Raw genomic sequence first — 20,474 nt, forward strand, 5'->3', positions numbered from 1 at the left:
GCCCTTTCGTTCAACTCCAGTTCAACCAAGCAACGCCTTTACGGATCAATTTGTCAATAGGTATTTGCCATCCATCAAGTGACAGTCTGCGAGAGTGTCCTTTGATCTCTTTGCTGTTTCCCTCGTGTCAAAGACTAACCCCTCAGTTCACCATAGAATAGCGCATGTCCGCATCTATCCTCCCCACTCGTTCAACGTTCAACATCGATCGCCATCGATCGCCGACTCAATCCTTGTCTCTTTGAATCGGTTCTATCTAAACGAGCGGTCAATCGAACCCGCTCACCTCGCGCATCGATCCGTCGCTTCCCGCGCATCACTTGCGACCCATTAGGAGTCTATTGGGAAACATTGGACCACGAAGCTCTAGGATATTGTCGGTCGGAAGTCGAGGAAATTCGCCGGATCGCAATATGTCGTCCGCTCCGACAGCAGACATGACCCCCGCGGAGGCTGAGTCCGTCTACTTCAACAACTACCCCCCTCCCAAAGCTCTTCCGAAGCACGAGGCCCTGGCGCGCGCCTTCGTGGACTTGCATGTCCAAGCGGGCCGGCGACTGGTCCTCGTCACTTCCGGAGGCACCACCGTTCCTCTGGGTTTGTGAGCCGGGCACTGCGCACAGGAATCACGTCTAACCGTGTGCAGAGAATCAAACCGTGCGCTTCATCGACAACTTCAGTGCCGGCACTCGAGGTGCCGTGTCGGCGGAGTACTTCCTGCAACAGGGCTATGCCGTCATTTTCCTCCACCGCCAGTTCAGTCTGCTGCCATACTCGAGACACTACAGCCACTCGACCAACTGCTTCCTCGATTTTATGGACGATGACGAGTCCGACTCGGAAGACCGCCCGGTCGTGGTGTGCAAGGAATACCAGGATCAGATGCGCGACGTGTTGCGCAAGTACAAATACGCCAAGCGAAACAACCTCCTCCTACTCCTCCCCTTCACCACCATCTCCGAGTATCTGTTCGAACTGCGGTCGCTGGCGCAGTTGATGAAGCCCCTGGGCCCCAACGCCCTATTCTACCTGGCGGCAGCGGTGAGCGACTTTTTCATCCCCCGCGATCGCATGTCGGAGCACAAGATCCAGTCGTCGGAGTTACCAAGCCACCTGGAAAGCAGCGGCCAGGGCGAAGATTCGTTGGACATATACACCGGAGGACTCGAGCCGCAGCCGGTGCCGAACCGGAGCAAGAAACTGGTCATCGACCTGGACCCGGTGCCCAAATTCCTCCACCGGCTCGTGGACGGCTGGGCACCGGATGGGAGCATGGTGGTGTCCTTCAAGCTGGAGACGGACCCCAATCTGCTGGTGTACAAGGCGAAAACCGCCCTGGAACGGTATGCCCATCACCTGGTGATTGGCAACCTGCTGGCGACGCGGAAATGGGAGGTGGTATTTGTCACGCCGGAGCCTCCGTATGAGCGTTGGATCCGAGTGCCCAAATCGCGGCGCAGCAAGAGCATTTCCGGCAGCGAAGACCAGGTCGGGTTGGCCGAGGCAGCCAAACAGCGGGCGGGCGAAGCCGCGCTGACGGGAGAAACCAGTGGGGGCGGCAGTGGCAGTGGCAGTGGTGGTGCCCCCGATCGAGTCCCCGAGGTGGTCACCACCGCGGAAGAGGGGGTCGAGATCGAGAGTCTGATCATTCCTGAGCTGGTTAAGTTGCATTCCAACAAGATTGCCCAGTACGGTCGGTCGGCATAATGTTGTAGCATAGATGGTGGTGGTTTTGCGGGTTGCAGGAGAAAAGAGAGAGTAAACTATTGCGGCTGTTGGAAGTCGGAGTCTGTGACTGAGTCTAGAGAGAGAGAGAGAGAGAAAGGAGCTAGGGACACCTCTTAGTGTGAGTAGCTTAAACACTGTAGACAGTAACTAGTATGAGCATAAATTTGTGTGCAGCAGGGTCCATTGCTTCCTCGAATAGATTAATTGGAAATAGTCGTCAGGAACAGCCCGTTTTTTTTGTCCCCCTCGGATTGGGGGCGGCAGAAAAGGCATTGAACGCACGCATTGAACCCGCAACGGCTTTTTCTTCCCCTTCTCTTCTTTCCCCTTTCGTTTGTTCGCTTCTCCTTTCCCTTCCCCTGATTTCAATGGGACAAAGGCGAGGTGAATTCTAGCTCATGGCCTTGAATCATGGATCTACCATGAGAGGTTATCTATTCTATTCATCATGAATTCAATATCAATTTGTCAAAGTTGACGAGTTGACATGGGGCGGGTTGGTGTTGGCCTCGCAAAGAAAGCTGAGACAGCAAACCGCCGGGCCTGTCAGGGGCGGTTTCAGGATTGCAGCTCCTCCTCAAACCATGGCTCAGTCGGGGCTCCAGTCGGGCCCTGGGGGGTTAGGCCAACGCGTCATCGATTGCTGGGCTCAGTGGGCTGAGAGTAAGAAACCCAAGAACTTACTGAATAGGGACCACCGTTTAGGACTCCAGATCGTCTAGACACTGTGGGCCGATCTGCGCTTTGCCTACGTGCCTTCCTACGTCGCCATCCCCACGCCCGTCCAAAGACAGCTTCGTTAACCGTTTTCTCTTTCTTGGCTGCTACCTCTTGTCTTCTCTTCTTTCTATTTCTTTCTCATCATCTAGTGATCTAGTATCCTGTCTACTCTGTCCTTCTCCCCTCTCTTCTTTTTCTTCCTCTCTGCTCCTCCACAGATTCTCCCCCTCCGCTCCAAACCCTATCCTCATTCTTTTCTTCTAAGCGCCAGGCGACTGCGTTCCTATCCGTGCTCTCAGGAATCCGACCCCGTTGTCCGACAGTCCCAGAAAATAAACACTCGAGGAGGGGAAAGCTGTCAGCGATTGAACTTGTCGACACGAGCCGCATTGATAGACACAGGAAGAAAATGATCAACGTGTTGCAATCAATCTGGAGGATCGGTCCATAATCTTGCTGTTTCAGTCGCTTCTTCTTGCCTCTTGTCTGTCACTCACAGTTCAACTTGTCCCACTCCGCTGCAGGTCGGCTTCCGTACTGGACTAATCACCAACCAACCTCCTCTTCCTCTTTCCCCCTCGTTTCCCCTCACGTCAACCACCACTGCTACGAGGATGTTCCGCCGCTCTCGTCGCATCGCAGCCCTCTCCGCCCTCCTGGGACTTATCCTCCTCTACCACTTCTACACCCTCCGCTCCGAGCTACATCCTCAACAAAATGACGAGGCCCGTCGCACCCTTCCCGAATGCCCACCCCTCCCGGGGATGGAGGACGTCCTCGTCGTGATGAAGACCGGCGTCACCGAGTCTCTCGACAAAGTTCCCGTCCATTTCCACACCACCCTCCGTTGCGTCCCCCACTACGTCATATTCTCGGACTTTGCGGAAGAAATCGAAGGTGTCAAGATTCATGACGCCTTTGTTGGAATGGACACGACCGTGCGGGATACCGTCGAGGACTTTAACCTTTACAACCGCCTTCGCGAACAAGGCCGCGCTGGTCTCGCGTCCGCCGACTTCGCTGACGAGGCCAATTCCAACATCGGCAAACCCAACAATCCGGGCTGGAAGCTTGATAAGTGGAAGTTTCTCCCTATGGTCCAACAGGCGCTGGCCTATAAAGACGATGCGAAGTGGTACGTCTTCATGGAGGCGGACACATATTTTTCGTGGCCAACGCTTCTCGCATGGCTCGCACATTTCGACTCCAGCGAGCCGCAGTATATCGGAACCGAGACCCAGATCGCGGACGTTATCTTCGCGCACGGCGGATCAGGCTTCCTCGTCTCCAACCCGGCCATGCAGCTGGCTTCCAAAGAATACGCCGCTCGGACGGTAGAGTTGAACGAATACACCGATTGGCACTGGGCTGGCGATTGCGTCCTAGGCAAAGTTCTCGCGGACGCCGGGGTGCCCTTGCACTACTCCTGGCCCATGCTCCAGAACTCCAACCTCGGCGAGATCGACGAGTTCGCCACGGGCTTCTATCGCAAGCCATGGTGTTTCCCCGCCGTGGCGTTCCACCACTTATCATCCCGCGACATCCAAGATTTGTACGAGTATGAGCGTCGCAGATGGCAAGATGTACGTGCTACTACCCTATCTTTTTCTCCTGTTGTATCCCCAAAATCTAACACATCCCGCCTATTCATCAGGTAAACAAACATATCCTCCTCCACCGCGACGTCTTCAAGGAACTCATATACCCCGAACTCTCCAACGTCCGCGACAGCTGGGACAACCTTTCCGACCAAGAACGCCCCGACATCACCACCTTCCACGAATGCCAGACCGTGTGCGCCGAAGCGGCCAACTGCGCCCAGTTCGTCCTCCGCGCCGGCGTCTGCTTCCTCGGCGAAACGCCCCGGCTGGGAGTCCGCAACCCCAACGCTCGGTCCGGCTGGGTCCTTAACACGATCGACAAGATGATAGAACATGCGCCACGGTGTGGTCGGCCGGACTTTGGTTTATAGACTTTTTCTCTCTCTCTCTTTCTTGCCGCCCCCCAAAAATCACACAAAAAACTTGTCAGAACTATTCGCTGGCCGAGTCATTGATCCCACAAAGCTGATGAACTATTTTCCTTTTTGCGGGTTGGTGCTGTCCGTTTTCTTTCATATCGGATTAGATTATACTTCAGTTTCTCCCTACCGGACATCGTGCTGTTCTTGCCAATCTTCTGGCGAGGGATTATGCATGCATTGTGGTTGATGGCGTTTCGGGGAAGGGGGTTTCTCGATTTTGGCTTGCATCCACACCAGGCGTCTGGGTTACAGAGGGAGCACAAACCACCAGAAAAGAAGTTCCTTGATTTTTCTCTCCTGTGTGAGAAACAAAATGTCTTGTTGCATTCTTTGTGTTACTGTGTCCGCTTCAGCGTTTTCCTTTGGCCAAGCTTGCTTTTTGTATCGTATACAATATGCTTTATACCAACTCATGCAACCACAAGTTTATACTTCCATCCGCGCTTCCAAACAGAACATCAACATAATCTAGCATAGCGTAGCATATAACAGAAAAGTCACGGATCCCAACCCAGGTACCCAGTTAATGGATAGGAAACTTCAACGGGGGACTTCTCGGGTCTTCCAGACACTGGTCGATGCGCATGATGGTCTTGTTCTGACTCTTGACGAACTGGATCACCTCCCGGAAGTAGCTGACGGTCGTGGAACTCAAAAAGTGCATGACGGCCAGATTGCCCCCGTGCCTGACGTCCCGGAAGAAGGCCTCGCGCTGCTTCTCCGGGGTCTTGGAGTCAGCCCACAGCCAGTCCTCGATGTCGACGCTCCAGGTGATGATCTGGGGGTCGGTGATGTAGTTCGCCAGGCGTTGGCGGGTGCGGGCGCCGAGGGTGCCGAACGGGGGACGGAAGTAATGAGCTGCGTTTGAAAAGTAAACAGTCAGCCAATCGGCTCTAAACCTCTGCTCAAAGCCCGGAGATTTTCGAAACATTACTTTCGATTCCCAGTATCTGGCGAAAAGCCTTGATGTTTTCGACGATCTCGCGGTCGATCTCTGCGGTTGAGCCTAGGCCTTCCATCCTGTATCAACCCGCTGGTTAGTCGTATATCTTCTGGTGGTTTTGGAGAAAAGCACAAAACCGCGGCATGTCTCCCCACGATAGTAGATAATCAAGAAGAAACAAGGGGACATACTTCCGATGCGTATCCGAATGCAGGGCAATCTGATGCCCGCGCTTGATCATCTCGCGATAGACGTTGGAGAAGTTGGTCTCGCGGTCCCGCAGGCCCAGCCCGACCACGAAGAAGGTGACCAGCACGCGCTCCTCCTCGAGGATGCGCATGACCTCCTGCGCGAAGCGGGGCTGGCCGTCGTCGATGCCGAAGGCGAAGGAGTCCGGCCGCGAGCACGTCAGCATCAGCCGGCCGTTGTTCACGCGGTGGGGGACGGGGAACCCGACGGGGATGGCGGGGACGATCTCCACCTTGTACAGGGTCAGACTCTCGAGCGACCAGAAGCCGCCGAAGCTGACGGACACCGCTCGGCTCTGGTCGATGTGGAAGTGGGCCAGCGGGATGTAGATGTCGTTGCCCCGGGCGTAGCGCGCCGCCTCGACCACGTCCGACGTCTGCGGGAACGGGTTGCGCGTGAAGTCGCACGCCGGGTTGTTCTGGTTCAAGAAGATCGAGAACTTGGTCGTCCCGCCGAAGACGACGTGCAGCGCGTGCGTGGGCTGGTAGCTCCGCAGGTCGTAGCACGACGACGCCGACAGCTGCGTGTGGTAGTTGTGGTCCGGGTCCGAGGGGAACAGCCGCACGAACCCGTTGCCGTGGTGCACGGTAAGTCCCTCGAGGGCGCCGTGCCAGTGGCCCAGGGCGTTGATGTCTTGGTGCTGGAAGGTGTCGATTAGGATGCTGTTGGGCGGGCCCTGTGGGTTGTGGAAGGTGGTGGTGGTGGTGGTCAGGTTGAGGGTTGGTGCTGAGGGTGGGGAGGGTGGGAGAGGTGGCAGCTGTGGCGGTGTTGCTTGGGTGGGAGTGATGAGGGCGTTGATGATGAGAAGGAGGAAGAGGAGCGAGAGAGTGATGGACATGCTTGAGGCCATGGTTGACATCGTGGATTGCTTGTTAGAATCACGATTGGATGTGTTTAGCAGTGCTGTAATGCGGCGATGCGGCGCTGTCTTGATGGCCGTGATAGAGTGATCTCCTCGGGGTCTGATACTGACGCTGGCTCTGTGCTGGAAGGAGCTACGAGGTAGTAGTATGCTACACGGTCTACTTTGGGAAAGAGCATTCCTATGAATCGAAAAGATTGTGACAGTGAAAATATCAATTGTGATAGACATTTCTCTAACCTCCACATGTGACTTTGCCTGGAAGACGAGAAAACGACGCCATTGATCAAGCCCTCATCCCTATCTACCATCCAACAAGCGTCGTCGTTGGCCGGAGATCCTGCAACACCGAAATACATCATCCGCCGTCAAGGCAGAAAAACTCGATCAGACAGCATCCGCTAGATCTCCGGGGCATGACTGGAACAAGGAGAAAGCTTTACAGCATCATTCCCAAAGCCACGGAAGTATCAACTCCTCAAACAAAATCCGGAAAAGTATGGCTCAGAAGACCGTGAACCAAGTGAGGACAGAAAGGGAACTTGGGACCAACGAGCTGAGTCCGCCAACAAAAGGTCCCACTCCATGCCTCATCAACTCTGGATGATGAGCTGAAATGCCAGTGTGGTTCCCGAAGTCAACAGACAAGCCAGAGCTCCGGCCTTAGAAACCCCAGTCGGTGACTGATGCCTGGGGCACGTCGCCAGCATCGTTGTCATCCACTTGAATACCTCCCCACGCTGCACCGGCGTCGTCTCCAGCGTTGCCGTCACCGTTCTCCTCATCATCGGTATCGTCCTGGAAGTCGATCTTGTTGTCCATAGGCTTGTAGGACTCAAGGAAGTCAGGAATTTTCTGGCCGCTCTCAAGAAGGATGTTGACAAGGTCAAGTGCAAGTTCCTGATCATCCTCGTTGTAGAATGAAGAAGCCAGGCCTTCATTCCCAATGCGAGCAGTGCGTCCTGTCAACCGTTAGCGTGAGTCGCTATGGGAATGGTCCTTCCAACATACCAATACGATGGATGTACTCAGTGATACCTCCGTGTTGGGCACGAGGCAGGTCGAAGTTGACGACATGCATGACATTCTTGATATCAAGGCCGCGAGCCGAGACACCGGTGGCCACGAGGATGGGGCACTTGGCCGTCCGGAAAGCACGCCTATCTCTCGGTCAGATGAGGGTTTCACAATCTCTTGGAAGGGGGATACCTACAAAGCATCTTCACGCTCACGCTGAGTACGATCGGCATGGATAGAGGTACTTGGTAGGCCCATATTGAAGAGGTAATCATCTAAAAGGTCGGCCTGAGTCTTCGAGTTAACAAACACCAGGGTTCGAGAAGGGGGCATGGAGAGCAGAAGGTCATAAAGACACTGCTTCTTCATGTGCCGCTCCGCAAAGATGATCTGCGGCCATATTAGTAACAGAAGGAAGCAGCTATTCGGGAGCCCTACGTTCTGCTGCACGTTGATGTGAGTGCTACCAGGACGTCCGATGCGAATGCGAACATGATCATCTGCGAGGTACTTGCGAGCCAGCTCACGGCAAGCCTTGTTGAAGGTCGCAGAGAACATCATGTAACGATGGTCGGCATCCTCGTTCACATCTATCACATGTAAGTGTCGATCACTGTAAAGAGAACACAACGATATCAGCATACCTCCTCCCGACATGATCTTGTTGAAATCCGACTCCCAATCAGACTGGAGAAGCTCATCGGCTTCATCGATGATAGTGTACCTGTGGTGTCGATCAATTTTACGTATCTTATTTGCTCGGGAGTCGACTTACTTGACACGATGAAGCGAAAGCATGTGAGGCCTATCCATGAAGTCAAGGAGCCTTCCGGGAGTGGCAATGAGGATATCGCAGCCACGCTGCAGCTCGTCCCGCTGATCACGGAATGGCGCACCTCCATAGACCACACAAGGACGCAGCATAGACCGATAGCACAGGCGTCTTGCCTCGTCGAAGATCTGAGTTGCAAGCTCACGGGTCGGAGCGACAATGAGGACCAAAGGCTCCGCCCGGACAGCATCCGTGGCAGGATTGTAACCAGCGGCCACATTAGGACGAGGAGCGGCGAGCTTCTTGGCCTTACCCATCAGCTGGGACAGGACGGGAATGAGAAAAGCCGCAGTTTTGCCAGATCCTATTCATGTCAAATGGCTGTTGCAACCTGAAAGACAGAAGTGCTTACCAGTCTGGGCAATGGCAATCAGGTCATGTCCAGTGAGAACTGCTGGGATCGAATACGCTTGAATGGGTGTTGGGTGTGCGTAACGACAGAGCTCAATATTCTTGCGCATGATCGGATGCAGACCAGCGTCATCGAACTATGGCGATCAGGGTCATGATCACACTCAGAAAAGGTAGAGGATCAAACGTACGTCTCTCACAGGGTTGGGTCTTTCACGACTCTCGGCGACGACCTCAATCTTTTGTAGACTACACCAGTTAGCGATCCGCGATGTGAGATTTTAGACTGCAGCTGACCTACTTTCCAATCTTGAGACCAGCCCGGTTGATGAATTCGTTTCGGAACAGTTGTTCCTCAAGCTCAGGTATCTCCGGGCCTACATCACCATACTCATCTTTCCATTCATACTTGGCTGCATTTGCCGCCCACTCGGGGAGCTGACCGTCACCAGCGTCGCCCGCGGGTTGCTCAGCAGGAGCTGGAGTAGCAGTGTACTTGTCATAGTCATAGCTCTCTGGAGCCACCCACCCCTTTGCGCGGGCGAGGTTAGACGCGTCATTCTCTTTGTTGTCGTGAGTGTTTGTCACATTGTCGAGTGCGGTGCCCAACGAAGACATATTAGATTCCGCCATGATTGCTCGTCCAGGGCTGGACTAGCATCCAACGACGTCCTATGTGACAGACTCTTGACACCAACCTAAGAGGTGACTCGTAGTTAAGACGATGAACAAGTGTTTGTTTTGTAGAGCAAACGATACCTTTTTAGACAGAGACGCGTGAGATAGTCAGAGTAGTTGGCCCGTGATATGAACAGATGACGAGGAGAGACAGGTGCGGAGACGAACGAGAGGAAGAGCAGTGCACTGCTTACAGGGATAGATGAAAGCTGGGAATGGAGAGGAAGGGGAAGGAGAAAAGACATAAGACGGAGAGGAGGGGAGAGGAGATGAGCAGTGAAAGGATGGGAGAAAGAGAAAGATGAGGTGGTGTGGGCTGGCCTCAGCAACACCTCACCCCCAGTCGAGCAAACGGACTGCACAACAAGAAACCTCGACGGAGTGAGGCCAATGAGAACCGGACCTCGAGCCTTTTGAATGTAGCACCTACGGGAAGTTCATATCGTAATGGCAGTGAACAGGATATATGACTACATGAGATCAAACTGAGAACGATACTCGCTTGCAGGCATGCAGGATGAGATACTTGTACTCGGAAAATCTGATGGCCACAGTCAAGCTCCTCAAACTAAGCGGAAATATCGTTTGGCCTCCGCTTGAGACAACTGACGAGGATTTATTTGTCTAAGGAGAAAGTTATATCATGCAGACATCAGAGAGTCACAGACATGCATTTTACCTACCAGTCAGTATATCTGACCGATTCTAGATGCTCGAGTGCTGCTGTCTGTCTCTCGTTTACCATACCTGATAGCTTGAGGCCGGGTTGAGGCAATCTCATTCTCACTCCAAACATATACCCTTACCTGAAGTACCAGAAATCTCTCTATTTGCTTTATCTCATTCTACATACCAAACACAAGCAAAGCCCCCTCAGCTACTACATCTCTCTCGTACTCTCGCATTTCCTCTGAATAGATCTGCAATAACACTAACGACTATTCGATGTATGATTTGCACAACCGCCGGACCTGGACACAGCTGTCATTCATGACCCTCGTCTACCATCACAAAGCCATAGCCAGCATGGCGATGTGGGCTCTTGCTTCGGTGTCATCTCCATCCCAGATGGGTGCTGGTCCAACATCCCGAAGCCCTGGCGCAGCGGCTGCACATATTGTGAAAGATGTGCAAATCTGTGAGTGAACTCATGGATGACAATATATTGAAGGCAGACGGCAAGCATACAGAAAAGCGCCATTTTGAACTGGCTCAGTTGCAGTTATGTCAGTTCTCGGGGTCAACTTTCCCTGAATCATTTGCTTCATTTAAAGCAGCTATGTCAGTTCTCGCGGATCAATGCAATCATGGACATTCACCGGTGTCGTACCGGTGGGCCTGTCTTTCCCCAAGTCAAGGTCTGACATTGAGTCAGAGACCAGATAAGGACTCAAACCTGCAATGTATCTGGTCAGCCAGTTCTACCAGAGCTAATGGAGAGTCACTGGGCGGTCAATGTGAGATATTTATGCAATCGTTCCTATGCTTGCGGGTCGAGTAGCTTTAGTAAAACTCTTGCCTCGTTCCTAAGGCATCAGGATATTTCCCGACGTCATCTCAGGGGCGAATACAACTCGTCAACTTACATGAGACAAGCATATTTCGACCGGTGCACTCACCCTGTTTTGACCAGCAATATAGCCATGAGGCTCTAAGACTACGAGCAGATGATGTGAGGATAGCCCATATCCGAGCAGATCGAGCTGGATCCCCTTGCAGGACAGTGGCGCGGCACGGAACAATTGGAAAGAAAAGGTCGGAGACTCCGTCCGCGCCCAGCCCGCAACCCGTAAAGTGGAGTGGGTTCGAACGACCGACCTCCAAGCGGGCAGAAGGAATCTCAAATATACGCTGTACTCTGTATCACGGGCCAATAATCCCATTTCCCCGAGACCGACTGAGCTTCCTCAGCGACCCTCAACTACTTTTCGGATTTTGGATTTAACTCACCCAAACCCACCCCTCCCCTTTCTTTGTCATCGCTCCGATTCTCCTCAATCCCTTGATACTTGCTCCATGCCATTGAGTCGTCATGGCCACTTCTACTTCTAATCGGGCGAGCGCTCGGCTGGAACTGGCCAATCCGGGGACCGTCAAGATCAATGTGAAGGGTGCTTTCATCGTGGACGATGATCCGAGGTCCAAAAGTCCGGTGAGGACCGACGGGGTTTCTTATGAAGGTGAGCAAACCCCCCGCGAGAAGCACGCCTTTTTTGTTTCGTGCCGGCACGTCCCACCGGTTAACCCAACGAAATTCACTTTTGCTTATATTTCTGGCTCAGGTCATGACATTCGGCTTCCGAACCACAAGGAAATTAGTCATGTAGCTGTTGATGTGAGTTAACTTGCTCCCCGACCTGACACTTTTCCATCCGGACACTCCGCGGTTCCCCGCACACAATCGCAGCAAGCTCCCCGCAATCCTCAACGTCCATCGCACTAGCACCAGCACCGGCACCACCACCACTTTAATCAGAAAACTGACTCGAGCCATATGATTTTTAGATCGGCGGCTCGTTGGCAAAGCTCGTTTACTTCACTCGGGAGATCGACTCTGCCGACAATGGCGGGCGACTCAACTTCATCAACTTCGAAACCTCCCGCATCGACCTCTGCATCGACTTCATCAAAGAATTGAAGGCTGAACACGAGAAGCTGAAGGGCTCGTCGGGAGCGGAGCTATGTGTCATGGCGACGGGAGGCGGGGCCTACCTGTACTATGATAAGCTCAAGGAGTCCCTCAATGTCGACATCATTCGGGAGGATGAGATGGAATGTCTCATTACTGGTACGCAAGTCCATATTACCCTCTCGTTAGTAAGTATGCTGGGACGAGAACGCATGTCTGACTCGCACTTGTTTACCAACAGGCCTGGACTTTTTTATCACGGAGATCCCCAACGAGGTGTTCACCTACAGCGAAACCGAACCCATGCAATTTGCCGAGGCCCGACCGGATGTTTACCCGTACCTCTTAGTCAACATCGGCTCCGGCGTGTCCATGATCAAAGTATCCGGCCCCAAGCAGTTCCAACGTGTAGGGGGTACACATTTGGGGGGTGGGACCTTCTGGGGTCTCATGTCGCTGCTGACGGGGGCCCGCACTTTCGACGATATGCTCGCCATGGCGGATCGGGGTGACAACAGCGGGGTGGACATGCTGGTGGGGGATATTTACGGCATGGACTACAGCAAGATCGGACTCAAGAACACGGCCATTGCGAGCACCTTCGGCAAGGTGTTCCGCCTCAAGAATCAAGCAGGGCAGCAAACAACAGACGGAGCAGAGTCGTCTCCCGAGGAGAGGGAGCTTGAATCGACGAATGGCGATCCCAAGTTCAAGCCCGAGGATATGAGCAGGAGTTTACTCTATGCCATCAGGTGGGTCGTGATCCTGAACACTCAGTTTGTAGCAAAAGGAAACTAGTCTAACAGGTCACAGTAACAACATCGGCCAGATCGCCTACCTGCAGTCCGAGAAGCACCAGGTCAAGCACATCTACTTCGGCGGCTCCTTCATCCGCGGACACCGACAGACCATGAACACGCTCTCGTACGCCATCAAGTTCTGGTCCAAGGGCGAGAAGCAAGCGTACTTCTTGCGTCATGAGGGCTACATCGGCTCCGTGGGCGCGTTCCTGCGGAGACAGCCTGCCAATTGGGGACGCAGGAACAGCATCGACGAGGCGTCCCTGCAGGAGCTTAAGGCGGCCTTGGAAGCCAAGCACCAAGCTACTAGTCAACCGAACGCATCCTGAATAGGATGACCCTTCCGGATAAACAGCATGCATGCTGGACAAAGATGTGTCCGGCCCCTTCCCCCCTCACCTCCTCATTTTGAGCGTTTTGATACCCGTCGATTGTTATGACACACATTTACTACTGCATTTTATACTGTTTTTATATCATAATGCTCCGTATAATTTCCCGACCACCCTGCAATGTTCGATGACCTCCTCCAAATCAAATCATGGAACAAGGCATTAGACTCAGATTGTGCTTGCTGATCGCATGTTGTTAGACTGTTGTGCACTTTTTTTATGGATCTTCTTGCCAGGCATCCACTGCATGTCAAGAATTATTAACCCTTTTCGGGCGGTTTTTCCCTCTCGGTCATGTCCCTCGGAGTCGGCCAGTTGTCCTGTACCACTACATAGATACAAGCGTACATTGGGAACCGGGTAGATCCCGGATGGACCGGTCTATTCTCAAGCATCCGTACGGGTGTGACAAAGATATGTTCAAGAAGGCGCCAGCAAGAGCCGTGCTATTCTCCTTTCTCCCCCTCCCACCCACCCGGAATCAAGGTATAATAACCGGTCTGACCTTGATCTCCACAGCTGGAACATTGTCCTTCCCTTTTAAGCTGTCCAAGGCCACCCAGACCATATAATCAAACTCATCATGACCACCCCGCGGAAGCCACACCTCGCCGTGCGCCTCCGTCTCGCAACACAGATACTTGAGCTCCGTGAGCTTGTAGTGTAGGCGAAAGAAGTCGAGGGCCTGCGCGAAGAGATCATCCACCGTGTTGCATGTGGCCACAATGACGAACCGTTTGGGCTTGTCCTCCGAGCACAGCACAAACACCAGGCCGCCGGTCACTTTGCGCAAGGACAGTGGGTCCGCATGATTCGTCTTGCGCCGTTTCGGGACTGGTGGCGATGACGACGACGTTGGGACAGGTTGTTGTTGTCTCTTCGGAACTCTTCTGGTCTGCTGGATAGGCTCACTCACCGAGGATAACTCCTCGTCCGTGTCGTCCCCCACCTCGGACAGAGGGGAGGAATCTCTGTCTGAGGAGATACTGGCCACACGAGTTGTGTTCGCGACCACTTTTTGTTGTTGTTGCTGCTGCTGCTGCTGCTGCTGCGCAGACTTCGATCTCGCCGACCTGGCAGGCACGGCCCATTCACTAACTCTCCTCTCCTGCGGCCGTTGGCGAACATCAGCTGGGGCCATAGCTCTTCCTTCTTGCTGCCGCCCCCTCTCCCTCCAGCCATCGATGAACTCCCACGCGGCCGGGTTGTAGACGATCTCCTGCCCGGGCTTCATCCGCCAGACGCGCACCGCGCACGACGGCGGCGGGGGATCTTGCTCGGCGGGCGTCCATTGTCTCAGAAACGTGCCGAACGGGCTCGAGTGGGGCAGGCTGCAGACCACGATCTTCCCTCCTGGTGGTGCGGATGCGGACGCTGCAGATGACTCGGAATCTGAACCCGTCCGCGGGGGGCCTGCCCCCGCCGCCGCCGTCGCCTCATACGCCACCAGCACGTTGGTCCGCGGACTCTTCAGGGGATACTGGCAGAGCTGCAGCTCTTGGCCGGTGCGGTCGAAGACCTTGTACTCCCGGATCACCCCTTCGCCCCGGTAGGAGAACGGCGGGCGCTTCTTCCGCCGCTGGCCCCGGGTGGCTTCGTGCCATTTGGCGATCTCCGCTTGCAGGTATCGGGGGAACGGGATCGGGGGGCCCTTAATGGGCTTGGAGCTGATGGAGAACGGGTTTGGGATGTCGGTGTCGGTGTCGGTGTCGGTGTCGGTGTTGTCGTAGTTGGGGGGGTCCGCGGTGGGTTTGTTGTTAGGTGCTGCCGTCACGGGGCTATGGCTATGACGAGTGACGGTAGGAGTAGATGTAGTAGCAGCGTGGAACGGGATGTCGGGCCCCGAGTCGTAGGATGACAGCGGCGTTGACGAGGCAGATCGGCGGCTGTGCTGCTCGTTGAGGGTAGCCGGCCCTTTCGCATCGGACTCCTCGACCTCGTAGGAGTTGGATCGGGAGTTGAGAATGTTGGGGTAGAGAACGGTCGACCTCCTGGAGATTTGGGAGCACATGAAACTCGGTTAGCTTGACTTTGATTTCCCTTCCAAAGCTACAAAAAAGTACCTCCTCATAAAAAGGAGAAGGCGAATCAAAAATGAGGTGGAACTGCCGCTGACCACTCGGAGCTCGACATATTTGTTTGTTCACCGCTGGTAGTTACAGTACTCGAGTAAAAGGAATCGAATCACAAAGCTGGCTTCGATGATGCCTCGGTGGGTGGATTGATTTCTTATTTTCACAGGCACAGAAAATTGTGAGAGAGTAGGAGAAAACGCCTTCGTGGGGATTGGATGGGCATCGACTGGTCAAACAAAGAGTGCGCGATCACGCGTTAGGTGACATGTACCTGTACTGTAGCGCGATTTGCGTTTGCTTTTCATTGGATTCTTATCTTAATGGGCAACCCCGCGGAGGAACCACCTGCGATATGTTGGGAGATACCAATGTAGATTTAGCATGTGACTAGATATTTATTAGGTGGTCGAAGACAGTGAACGAGTATTTTGGTAATGACACAATCGGATCCTCGTCTATACCCCTATACTCCTAACGTAGGTCACAGTGTAGCGAGTGATTTGACAGGAAGAGGTGCGCTAGGCTTCCACACTATGTCCACAAGAGCATTGCTTTGACACTTGTAGTATAGATCAACAAAGTGCACTCAACAAGCACCTAGGCTTGTATAGCACATCCAAAGTTCGCAAACCAGACTTTGACTTATCGGTGGCGCACTTATTATAATTGGTGAGCAGGACACGGAGCCAGTAGAAAATGATGTATATTGTACAGTAAAGTCGCTGTTTACGGACATGGACTGAGACTTGATCAGTACAGTGACAACTATGCAGGGACCAGGCACTAATATGGCCGTGTATAAGCCTTTAGTAAGAATCCCATTGCTCATCAGTACTGAGTGATCCTTCAACTTAATACCTGCTTCCTGGACCGCAATTAGGTGACAGCATAACTTACTGCTGGGTAGTTGTACAGTACATAGTCAAGCTCAGTAGATGGCTGACTAATCCCACGTGGGCGGCGTGCCGGATTTGGCGATTCGCGTCACCAACGGGGGGGGATTCCAGCTCAGGTGATTCTATCCTAACTTCAGCTCTATCTATCTCGTTCGTATCGCATCATGCTTCAAGCATGAGTCCGGGTCCTGCTCGATGCCTTCGCTGTCCGATTCGCCTCCTCCCGTTCCGCCCCCGGTGCCCGTCGAAACCCATCCGAACCGCAGCGTCGGCCTGAAAGAGCAACGAGCCCTCCCGGATCCCACCCGGCTCGCCCCTGAAGATGCATACTACACCTCTTCGCTGCCGCGCGCGCGGCCTACCCCGGCCCACTCTGACCACTCCATGCGCGTGTTGAACCCCAACGCTGTGGCAGCGTTGCGATCGCCGCCGGCCGTGCCAGGAGCCGGTGGTGGTGGCCGAAAGGAGGTACAAAAGCTGCGGGGGACCAGCCGCCGGAGGAGACGAAAGGGCGCCTGGAAAAAGCTACTCTGGGTGAAACAGTCCTGTAAGATTGAATCGCGAGATGACCTATGAGTTCTTTCGGTTCTTGGTGTAAGCTACTAATCGAGACACCCAGATCCCGACAACTACACGGATACAGAGACCTTCCTGGACCATCTGCAGCGCAATCCTCGAGTACGCCCTTACGACTTCTGGCCTCTCGTGGCCGACTCCACGGTTATCGTACAACATGTATGCTCGGTAGCGATCTTCGTATGCTGTTTCGTTGGCATTGTGCAGGGCCGCGTGAGCCCTGTCTCGGTGGTGTGCTGGGGCAGTGTCGGGACTGCCTTGGGTTGGATCTTCTGGGATTCTTGGATTCTGCGGGAACATGTGGAGAGTGTGCAGGTCGCTGAGCGAGCATCACCAGAAGGTGATGACGGATCGAGTTCGAGTTCCATGACTAGCTCTGTCAACCCGTCGACCGGTACCGCTAGTTCGCGTCCCTGCGGGCAGAAGGAGAACCAGGTCCATGGGCTGGGATTGTCCATGGCACAAAATGAATCCAGTGAGCCAGCCCACCGACAGAGCATGGGAAGCGGTGGGGATGTCGATGGCAGCGGACAGGAACCAGTGTCTCCCCTATCTGGCCCTGTGAGTGGTCCGCTGGGTGGCTTGTCGTCCGAGGCGGACATGTCGCCGATGTTCTCCTCGAGGAACCGCCAACGGCTTTCTACCGTCAAGTCGGCTTTCCTGATCTACTTCTCTTTGCTCGCACTGAGTCCCATCTTAAAGTCGCTTACCAAATCGACCGCCAGCGATTCGATCTGGGCCATGAGCTGCTGGCTGCTGATCATGAATATCTTCTCCTTTGACTACGGAAGCGGGGAGGGCGCAGGCGCCACCAAATTCCCGGCTTCCCTGTCTACCAACGCCGCCGTGATGGCTTCCACCGTGTTAGCGTCTCGACTGCCATCCACCACCCATGTGTTTAGCTTGATGCTCTTCTCAATGGAGGTCTTTGGGTTGTTTCCCATTTTCCGACGGCAGCTGCGTCATGTGTCCTGGACCGGCCATGTTCTGCTGACGCTGGCGTTGGTGCTCTTCGCTGGCGGTGCCGTAGGCATCACCCTGCGTGGCGGATGGGCGGCGTTTGTGGTCGGTTCCATTTTAGGGAGTATCCTGACGGCGCTGACTATGGGAGGATGTAGCTGGTGGCTGATCAGCCTCCAGAAGTATAAGAATGTGGTGACTGGGCCGTGGGATCCAGCCCGACCGATTATCCGACGACACTGGGATTAAGGATTTGCAGCGCAGCCCAGTTGCCAGTCGTGTGGACGACTTCAGCTTGAGAAATACTTTTACAAGATACCCATACAGTATTAAGACTTTGAATCTAGCGCTTGTCATATGAACATGGATTTGAACCGTGAAATTAACATCTTAACTTCCCCCCGTGTAAGATCTGACATGAGTCTACTGTACGAGGCCAAGGAAAGACAATGAATTGGCTTCGATAGCCTCCTGCATCCCTAACTTGTGTAATTGTTTCAGAATTGAACAAAGCGCAGTGCCGGGAGGCGGTTGAGGCATGCTTGTTTTACGGAATGTCGGCGGGAATGCTGGCCAACTGGAGCTGCCAGCAATCAACACCGCAGCAATCCCGGCCGTGACGCAAAGAAGAATCCCATCCAAGGTGCAGGCATGGAGCAACCTCCATACCGTATCTACCATGGCACACTTTAATCATCCCATTCAACCCGTCATTGGGAGTCTGCTGTGGACTCGGGAAATTCTTCAAATGCATGCCCATGACTGGGCGATAACCCCAGGTCTAGGCAGGAGGCAGCAAAATGCCCGGGTCGGAATGGAGGGCTGTCTCCATGTGTTTATTTCTGGATCCTCGCCAGGCTGTCAGTTAATTACCCCTGCTGGCCCACTCGGCGACACAAAAAAGCAGGTGACGGTCACTTTGCGCGCGCTGTCCACCTGATTCCGTCCAGGGCGCACACCCACCACCCATCGACCACCACCGCCCAAATACAACCCGACGAGACAGGACACGAACGAACTTACGATCATGCTCAAACGACTCGCACTGGCCCTGATGGGCCTTCAGTGCGCGGCAGCCTTGCGGATGGCAATGTATATCGACCAGTGAGTCTGCCCGCCTGCTATCTTCGCCTCATCACGTACTGAAAATCGAGTAGATACCATACGGCCAACCTGCCAGGCAAGGACAAGACCCAGGGTATCACACACGCGATCATGGCGTTCGCACCCTCGACCCTGTTCAACTCCGATTCGCCCCCACAGTTCACCCCCTTTGAGTCCGTGTCGACGATGCGCAACCGCTTCGGCCCCGACACCAAGGTCATGATTGCCATCGGCGGATGGGGTGATACGTCTGGATTCTCGCAGGGATCCAAGGACGAGGCTTCTCGCACCCGCTATGCGAAGAACGTTGCAACCATGATCAACAACTTGGGCCTGGACGGCGTTGGTAATTTGCCCTCCGCCCCCCTTCCCCCCTTCCCTCCTCCAATCCTCTGGATTATACAGCCCTAATCCGTGGGTAAACCCCATTTACAGATATCGACTGGGAATACCCCGGCGGCAACGGCCAGGACTACCGCCAAACGCCCAACTCCGCAAAAGTGCCGGAGATCGACAACTACCCGCTCTTCCTGAAGGCGATCCGCGACGCGATCGGGCCCAACAAGCTGCTGTCGATCGCCGTGCCGGGCAAGCTGGAGGACTTCATCGCGTTCACGCCGACCAACGGGCCCAAGATCTGGCCGTCGGTCGACATGGTCAACATCATGAGCTACGACCTGATGAACCGCCGCAACAACGTGACCATGCACCACACCTCGGTGGTGGACTCGCACACCACGCTGAAGGCGTACGCGGCCATCGGCCTCGAAAGCAGCAAGATGAACCTGGGGTTCGCCTTCTACGCCAAGTGGTTCACCACGGACCCCAACGCGGACTGCAAGACCAACCCCATCGGCTGCAAGGCGGCCGTCATGGAGAACGCCGACGGCTCGGACAACGGCAAGTCCGGCGCCTTGACCTTCGAGAAGAGCACCATGAGCGCCGCCCCGGGTAATCTGAAGACGTCCACCGATGGCACGTGTGGGTTCGACAAGGGGACCAAGTGTCCTTCTGGCCAGTGCTGCAGTCAGTACGGGAACTGGTATGACCCCCTTGTGTTTTCATCAGATGTATCATGATCTCTCTTCGGATGTGAACTGACGAAAGGCGAAAGCGGTACAACCGACGACTTCTGCCAGGCGGGCTGCCTCTCCGACTACGGCACCTGCAAGGGCATCTCGATCACGGACTCGTGGCGCCGCGCCCTGAGCGAGGGCACCACCGACGCCACCATGGGCGGCCAGTACTACTTCGACGACAGCATCAACATCTTCTGGAGCTGGGACACGGGCGACCTGATCGGCCGCAAATTCACGGATATCGTCGACGCCGAGCAGGTCGGCGGCATCATGGCCTGGAGTCTGGGCGAGGATACCCTGGCGTGGGAGCATCTGTCTGCCATGCAGAAGGGGGCGAGCACGCGGTAACCTGCCACCATTCTTGACCCCAATTGTTTGTCTAGATGTATGTCTATGTGTAATGTAGTATAAGAAGTACCCATTTGCACGACGCAGAATTTATTTGGTTTATGTGCAGAGCGGACACGCAATGATAAAGAATGAGAGAGATCATTTACAGTGCACCAACCTATCCAAAACTCAACCCAATCCCAAGACAACCTTGCAAACAATATTCCAGC

General features: G+C 54.3%; 8 protein-coding genes across 8 annotated transcripts; 5 read left to right on the forward strand and 3 right to left on the reverse strand.

The window, feature by feature from the left end:
- The first annotated feature begins 8 nt into the window (after window positions 1-8).
- Window positions 9-1,966, forward strand: ASPACDRAFT_119887 (phosphopantothenate--cysteine ligase CAB2). Its single transcript, XM_020196292.1, has 2 exons — window positions 9-597; window positions 647-1,966. Exons 1-2 carry the CDS (start codon window positions 414-416, stop codon window positions 1,705-1,707), a joined length of 1,245 nt encoding a protein of 414 aa, XP_020056311.1. The 5' UTR covers window positions 9-413; the 3' UTR covers window positions 1,708-1,966.
- A 1,096-nt stretch (window positions 1,967-3,062) lies between these two features.
- Window positions 3,063-4,420, forward strand: ASPACDRAFT_52495 (glycosyltransferase family 31 protein; the record flags this gene model as incomplete). Its single annotated transcript, XM_020202625.1, has 2 exons — window positions 3,063-4,031; window positions 4,103-4,420. The coding sequence occupies 2 exons, from the start codon at window positions 3,063-3,065 to the stop codon at window positions 4,418-4,420; spliced, it is 1,287 nt and encodes a 428-aa protein (XP_020056312.1).
- Window positions 4,421-4,994: 574 nt separating this feature from the next.
- On the reverse strand, window positions 4,995-6,513 carry ASPACDRAFT_1856544 (polysaccharide deacetylase family protein; the record flags this gene model as incomplete). Its single annotated transcript, XM_020197490.1, has 3 exons — window positions 4,995-5,329; window positions 5,406-5,491; window positions 5,606-6,513. 3 exons carry the CDS (start codon window positions 6,511-6,513, stop codon window positions 4,995-4,997), a joined length of 1,329 nt encoding a protein of 442 aa, XP_020056313.1.
- A 675-nt stretch (window positions 6,514-7,188) lies between these two features.
- On the reverse strand, window positions 7,189-9,358 carry ASPACDRAFT_52496 (DEAD/DEAH box helicase; the record flags this gene model as incomplete). The annotated part of the gene is made up of 9 exons (XM_020202626.1): window positions 7,189-7,487; window positions 7,537-7,685; window positions 7,739-7,932; window positions 7,981-8,132; window positions 8,187-8,266; window positions 8,318-8,678; window positions 8,727-8,862; window positions 8,917-8,974; window positions 9,027-9,358. 9 exons carry the CDS (start codon window positions 9,356-9,358, stop codon window positions 7,189-7,191), a joined length of 1,761 nt encoding a protein of 586 aa, XP_020056314.1.
- A 2,017-nt stretch (window positions 9,359-11,375) lies between these two features.
- ASPACDRAFT_78890 (pantothenate kinase) lies at window positions 11,376-13,657 on the forward strand. The gene is made up of 5 exons (XM_020205286.1): window positions 11,376-11,583; window positions 11,686-11,738; window positions 11,909-12,191; window positions 12,274-12,784; window positions 12,846-13,657. The coding sequence occupies exons 1-5, from the start codon at window positions 11,436-11,438 to the stop codon at window positions 13,159-13,161; spliced, it is 1,311 nt and encodes a 436-aa protein (XP_020056315.1). The 5' UTR covers window positions 11,376-11,435; the 3' UTR covers window positions 13,162-13,657.
- A 12-nt stretch (window positions 13,658-13,669) lies between these two features.
- ASPACDRAFT_119902 (uncharacterized protein) lies at window positions 13,670-15,661 on the reverse strand. The gene has a single exon (XM_020196293.1). It carries the CDS (start codon window positions 15,233-15,235, stop codon window positions 13,706-13,708), a length of 1,530 nt encoding a protein of 509 aa, XP_020056316.1. The 5' UTR covers window positions 15,236-15,661; the 3' UTR covers window positions 13,670-13,705.
- Window positions 15,662-16,312: 651 nt separating this feature from the next.
- Window positions 16,313-18,164, forward strand: pigc (phosphatidylinositol N-acetylglucosaminyltransferase). Its single transcript, XM_020196294.1, has 2 exons — window positions 16,313-16,742; window positions 16,815-18,164. Exons 1-2 carry the CDS (start codon window positions 16,391-16,393, stop codon window positions 17,978-17,980), a joined length of 1,518 nt encoding a protein of 505 aa, XP_020056317.1. The 5' UTR covers window positions 16,313-16,390; the 3' UTR covers window positions 17,981-18,164.
- A 420-nt stretch (window positions 18,165-18,584) lies between these two features.
- Window positions 18,585-20,418, forward strand: ASPACDRAFT_119904 (uncharacterized protein). The gene is made up of 4 exons (XM_020196295.1): window positions 18,585-18,835; window positions 18,889-19,181; window positions 19,271-19,877; window positions 19,950-20,418. Exons 1-4 carry the CDS (start codon window positions 18,759-18,761, stop codon window positions 20,260-20,262), a joined length of 1,290 nt encoding a protein of 429 aa, XP_020056318.1. The 5' UTR covers window positions 18,585-18,758; the 3' UTR covers window positions 20,263-20,418.
- Window positions 20,419-20,474: the final 56 nt, after the last annotated feature.

Source organism: Aspergillus aculeatus, assembly GCF_001890905.1.
Source record: "Aspergillus aculeatus ATCC 16872 unplaced genomic scaffold ASPACscaffold_8, whole genome shotgun sequence".
Taxonomy (NCBI): Eukaryota; Fungi; Ascomycota; class Eurotiomycetes; order Eurotiales; family Aspergillaceae; genus Aspergillus; species Aspergillus aculeatus.

Bases quoted from the DNA above. Each gene is read 5' to 3' on its own strand.
- ASPACDRAFT_119887 (XM_020196292.1), top strand. From the start codon at position 414: ATGTCGTCCGCTCCGACAGCAGACATGACCCCCGCGGAGGCTGAGTCC. The intron at 598-646 runs GTTTGTGAGCCG...AACCGTGTGCAG, and splicing joins AGGCACCACCGTTCCTCTGG to AGAATCAAACCGTGCGCTTC.
- ASPACDRAFT_78890 (XM_020205286.1), top strand. From the start codon at position 11,436: ATGGCCACTTCTACTTCTAATCGGGCGAGCGCTCGGCTGGAACTGGCC. The intron at 11,739-11,908 runs GTGAGTTAACTT...TATGATTTTTAG, and splicing joins TTAGTCATGTAGCTGTTGAT to ATCGGCGGCTCGTTGGCAAA. The intron at 12,192-12,273 runs GTACGCAAGTCC...GTTTACCAACAG, and splicing joins GATGGAATGTCTCATTACTG to GCCTGGACTTTTTTATCACG.
- ASPACDRAFT_119902 (XM_020196293.1), bottom strand. From the start codon at position 15,235: ATGTGCTCCCAAATCTCCAGGAGGTCGACCGTTCTCTACCCCAACATT.
- pigc (XM_020196294.1), top strand. From the start codon at position 16,391: ATGCCTTCGCTGTCCGATTCGCCTCCTCCCGTTCCGCCCCCGGTGCCC. The intron at 16,743-16,814 runs GTAAGATTGAAT...CGAGACACCCAG, and splicing joins ACTCTGGGTGAAACAGTCCT to ATCCCGACAACTACACGGAT.
- ASPACDRAFT_119904 (XM_020196295.1), top strand. From the start codon at position 18,759: ATGCTCAAACGACTCGCACTGGCCCTGATGGGCCTTCAGTGCGCGGCA. The intron at 18,836-18,888 runs GTGAGTCTGCCC...AAAATCGAGTAG, and splicing joins ATGGCAATGTATATCGACCA to ATACCATACGGCCAACCTGC. The intron at 19,182-19,270 runs GTAATTTGCCCT...CCCCATTTACAG, and splicing joins CTTGGGCCTGGACGGCGTTG to ATATCGACTGGGAATACCCC.